The sequence below is a fragment of the Ipomoea triloba genome, chromosome 1, assembly GCF_003576645.1.
Source record: "Ipomoea triloba cultivar NCNSP0323 chromosome 1, ASM357664v1".
NCBI lineage: Eukaryota > Viridiplantae > Streptophyta > Magnoliopsida > Solanales > Convolvulaceae > Ipomoea > Ipomoea triloba.
In genome coordinates this window covers 25,139,716-25,145,477 of record NC_044916.1, presented here as the reverse complement: position 1 = coordinate 25,145,477, position 5,762 = coordinate 25,139,716, and the positions used below count along the sequence as shown (strand labels likewise).

General features: G+C 31.9%; 1 protein-coding gene across 1 annotated transcript in view; it reads left to right on the top strand.

Moving 5' to 3' along the window:
* Positions 1-4,837: 4,837 nt before the first annotated feature.
* Positions 4,838-5,762, top strand: part of LOC116011112 (phospholipase A1-Igamma1, chloroplastic-like) — a 2,588-nt gene continuing 1,663 nt past the window's right edge. Inside the window, exon 1 of the mRNA XM_031250633.1 lies at positions 4,838-5,685. Coding sequence (XP_031106493.1) covers positions 4,838-5,685 — 848 coding nt within the window. The remainder of the gene's footprint in view (positions 5,686-5,762) is intronic.

The following is a 5,762-nucleotide window of genomic DNA, read 5'->3' as shown; positions in this document are numbered from 1 at the left end:
CTTCGTAGTTAGGTTTTCATTGTTATCAAATCATTTAACGTTGGATTCAGTCTGATTTTTTATGTTTATTTTATGACCCACATTTCCCAAGCAGCTTCGGAATTATATTGTTTCATTATTCTTTACTAAAACCTTTAATTTAAGAATGTGTAAAATATTATTATCTACATATATAGGTGGTGTTTGGTTATTGGCTTATCAGCTAAATTTTAGCTTATTTGATCAAGTTTAGCTTCTTTGACCTACCAATAAGCTATTTTGAAGTGTTTGGTAAATGGCTTATTAGTCTTAGCTTATTGGACCAATAAACTGAAAATTGAAAAGCTAATGAAGGTAGCTTTTTCTATTAGCTTGTTGGGATTAATGAGTATATTGACTATTTTGTCTTTTGAAATCAATGGAATTTACTTATAAATGGGTGGAGGGTTTGTTATATTTAAAGGTTGAAATAATACAATACACGCATACCCTTAAATGTCATTTTACACTCAATCAGCTACTAGTAACCAACTAATTTACCAAACAGTTTTTTATAACCAGCTAATACAACCAGCTGGTCAAACCAGTTAACGTAATCAGTCATCAACTACTAGCTAAACCAACTAGCTATCAGCTATAAGCCATCAGCCGTTTGCCAAACACCCCCATAATAATAATATGAGAAATAAGATTTGGTATTTTTAGATTTTTAGATACCGCGTAAGCTTTATGTCCTAATTGCTAATAAATTAATTTACTCTTTAAAATGATGATGCATCAGTTTATAAATGATTGAAACATATTTCATTTGTTCCATTTTATGTGTTGGGTTTAGTTTTAATGAGGCTTAACTAAATTTATTTACAATTTAATTTTTTATAATATTAAGTTTAAATTTAGTATGTAACATTTATATATTTAGAAAATATATTAAAAGTATTATCAAATATAAAAAAAATCAAATTTAAAAATTATAAGAAAGTTTTAATAAAAATAAGTAAACAAGAAAGTGTTAATTTTACTAATAAATAATAAGTAGGACAAAAAACAATGGAGAAAGAGAGTATACTGCATGGTATGGATTGGTATCCTATTAATCCTTTCTCGTAACATAATATATAGGATATAAGAGTACTATCATTAAATATAAAAGTACACTTGTAAATTGTAATACTAGCAATTCACATCCCCACTCATATTCATTAGGGGTGTTAGCGAACAGAGTTTACCGTAAACTACTCATGTTCAGTAAGTGTTTATTTATTAAGGTAAACGAACATAAATGAACAAATTTTAGAGTTCAGATCGGCTCATAAACGAACAGAGTTTGAACAATTGTAGGCTCGTTTGTGTTTGTTTAATAATGTTTACAAACATATTCGTGAACAAGCAGTTTAGCGCGCGCCCGCGCGCACACACACAGATATATATATATATATATATATATATATATAAATTTTAGAGCTCGGATCGGTTGTTGTAGGCTCGTTTGTGTTCGTTTAATAATGTTTACAAACATATTCATGAACAAGCAGTTTAGCACGCGCGATATATATATATATATATGCCTTAGGTGACTGAAGCATAAAGAGTCAACAGTTACCTCCACTGAGGCTTGAATCCACTCCTATCATTCATGTGAGAGTATAAACCGGGACACTCGGTGCCACTAGATCACAAGCTCTTTGGCTACCTTAATTAATATTCTGTAAAAAAAAGCATACCGCCCCAAAATAATAAAAACCATGTATGAAAAATAAAACAAAATTATTAAAAAGACCCCATAAAATCTAACCATGCAATTTAATTTTTATAAAAGAGAGAACATATCGCAGCCACATATCAACCCAAATCAACGACCAAGATTAATCTACATTTCTCATGTGGGAAAGCGTCTTCATTTGATACTTAATAAATATACTTAATAAATACAACACACACACACAAATAGTTGTGCTTTTTGTTTGGTTATTGTTTGTGAACATAAATTATTTCTTGTTCACGAACGAATTGTGATCATGAACATGAGTCTATGTTTGGATATTAAGCGTTCATGAACGTGAACGAACGTGTTCGTAAACGTTAACAAATATGTTCGTGAACGTGTTCACGACGATTTACACACTAATGAACGCTTAACAAATGAACACGAACATAATTTTTAAAACTTTAACAAACAAACACGAATACTCCAAAAATCTTAACAAAAAGATTTTTAAATATATATACATATTTGCTATTTTACTCACCTTGCCACATTTCTTTAAATTAAAATGCTATTTATAATTTATATTAGTATAGTATATTGCGCCCACATATATAGAGAGAAAAATTGTGGTAAGTTCAATATTAAGATTAGGAAAATGATATATGTGCTTTTATGGAGTATCTTTCGTCACGAGTAAACATTTTATTTGGTAAATAAAGAGTTAATTTCATTTTTGGTCCTTGATTTATAGGGGCAATCCACTTTTAGTCCTTAATTTTCAAAACATCCATTTTTAGTCCTAGTATTATTATGACATAATCATTTTTGGTTATCCGTCAACAAAATCGTTGAAATATCGTTAAACACAAGGTCATTTTGATCATTTTTATATAAAGTTGGTTAACCTGCTATATTTTTATTTTTATTTTTTAAAAAAATTTCATAATTGAAAACCTAAATATCCTTGTATTTTACGAAATTTAAACGATTTTGTTGATGGAGGACCAAAATGGTCATTCCATAATAATACTAGGACCAAAAAAAGATTGTTTAGAAAAAATAAGGACTAAAAGTGGAATGCCAATAATAAATCTAGGACTAAAAATGGAATTAACTCGTAAATAAATATGAATGAATAAAAACAATGGTCACTTTGTTATTTAAATCAATCAAAGGATGACACCTCAAGCAAGGAGTGAAAAATGGAGTAGAAAGTGAGAGTACATATAATATTACTCACAAGATTAAGAAAATAACAATATGCATATGATATGCCAAAGACCTTGTGGTCAATCGGCATTTGACTCACCCAAAATGGGATGTCTGTAAAGCTAGTATAATATATTTACTACTGCTATTATAACATAACCTGGCCTGTGAATAATATAGACTTATTCTTTGAATATCATACTCCGTACTTATTAATTCTGTTAATTATATTCAAATAAAATTTTTTAATTAAATTAAACGTGTAAATAATTTTACTTAATTTATTATTTAAAGAAATATCATCCATATTGAAGTAAATACTTATAGTAGATGTTTGATCTTGGAAGTTAAAATTAAAATAGTCCCTAAGATATAATTCAACTCATTGATTAGTTTAAAAAAATTAATAATTTAGTTTTGTTAGTAACCTTATGAGAATTTGTAAACCCTTGCAATTCAGCCATACAAAGGAAAGGAAACGTGAAGAAAATAACATATTTGTCCTTGAATAATAATAATAATAATAATAATAATAATAATATTATTATTATTATTATTATTATTATTATTATTATTATTATTTTCACACGTGCGATGCACGAAATTGATTTGTTATAATATATTAAGAATATTTGGTCCATGTGATATCTTGAGATACGCTTATATTTTGATATTCAGTAAGTACAACTATATTAAGAAAAAATTCACCTGCGAGTAATGGAATAAGCACTTGAGTGTTTGTTGGTTGACCGTAGAGCGTTGATATTCTTTGCACAAATAACAACGCATCAACCAAAGCCTTAAAGAGTTTTCACTTGTCCTGGGGATAGGTTAAAGGCAGAGACAAAAATATACTCCATTACTAAATATGAGAAATAGCAGAAAAGAATAGAAAATATTCAATAGTAGAATTGTTCTTTCCTTTTGAGAGAATTTATAGAGCAATTTTAATAGTCAAATAACAACATGTATTTTATTCAAAATTATGAATTACCGATAGTATAAATTACGTTGCAGGAAATATATGTACTGTATTATTACGATTATTAATTTTAATATAGAATTGTATTACGAATATGAAAGTAGGAAAAAAAAAATATTGTATTAGATTATTAGGAATTGTATTACCATATTTTAATGTACAATTGTAGTACGAATAGGAACTGTATTACAATATTTTATAATATTTGTGTTTTGGGTGGGAAGTTAAAATTAAGGATTTTGTTTTTATTAATAGTATAGAGTATAAATTACACAATGATATTTTAGTCTTTATACCAAATCTTCCTTTTTCGTTCATTCTCAATAATTCTATTCCCCCCCCCCCATTAAATAATGTAATTTGAATTTCTATTTTATTCCACCTTATTATTTTAGACAAATTATTGTGTGAATCATGGTCCACATAGTTGTGTGGATCATGAATATAAGGTACATTTTTATTATACTAAAAGTATATTAATTTTGTACTGAAGGTACATTATTTCATATTATATATAAAATAATGTACTTTCAGTACTTAAATAATGTACTCTAAAATAGTGTATTTTATGTACAAAATGTACTTTTAGTATATTAAAAATGTACTTTTTATTTATGGTTCACACAATTTGGTGAACAATGATCCATGCAATAATGATTGATTCTTTTACCACTAAATTATAATTAATTTTCATTATAATTCATTCTTTCCCATCAAATACTAGGAGTAGCTTTAAACAATTTTCCCACAAAAAAGGAATAATAAAGCCTGTCCACTACAAAAAAGCAATAACTGAAAGAGAATTCAAAACGTCTTTTTGCATGTGGGAAATTTGATTTCGAAAAGTTTAATGAATATCCTAGGTTTTAGTGCGTGATTCCTGAACTATACATACTTACACACACACACATGCAGTAGCTTTAATTTACACTCACTTTGAATAACACATCTCAGAAGACATGCAATCAAGCAACCACCGCCCGGCAACACCCTCTCTCCGGCGGAGGATCTCCGACGCCGCCGCCACGAAGAGGCTCCCGGCGGCTGTCAATGCCGATCGAAACGACGCGATTGGGAGCCTCGCGAGCAAGGCTTCTAGCGGGGCCGCGAAACTCGCAGAAACCATGTCCGGTTTTCTCAGTAATCTGCAAATCGAGATACCGCCGCGGCGGCGGCGGCGAAAGGGTTTCGACAGTTTGAATAAATTCGACGACTACACGGCCGTTGGGAGCTTTGCGGACATGGCGGACACTCCCGCCATGTCCCCGAAGGAAGACATATCCTCGAAATGGCGAGAACTCCAAGGCTGTCGCGAGTGGGAAGGGCTTCTCGATCCGCTCCACCCGTGGCTGAGACGAGAGATTATCAAATACGGCGAATTCGCGCAGGCAACCTACGACGCACTCGATTCGGACCCGTACTCCGAGTATTACGGAAGCTGTTTGTACAGCCGCCATAAGTTGCTCCACAAGTTGGGGCTTACGAGGAGTGGGTACGAGGTTGTCAGCTACATCTACGCCATGTCGTCGAACATAGATTACATGCCGGAATGGGTGGAGGGCTCGAGCTCCAGCTTCGTCCGCGCGTGGAGCAAAGATTCCAACTGGATCGGGTTCATCGCCGTCAGCAACAACGAAGAGACGCGGCGAATCGGCAGGAGAGACATCGTCGTGTCGTGGCGCGGCACCGTCACGCCGTCGGAATGGTGGGAAAATATGCAGAACAAGTTAGAGCCAATCGGGCTCGGCGACGCCAAAGTGGAGCGCGGTTTTCTCAGCATCTACACCTCCAAAAGCGACTCCACAAGGTAATGTATGTTACATATAAATATACTAAATTCCTTTTTTTTTTTTTTTTTTTTTTTTTTTTTTTTTTTTTTTTTTT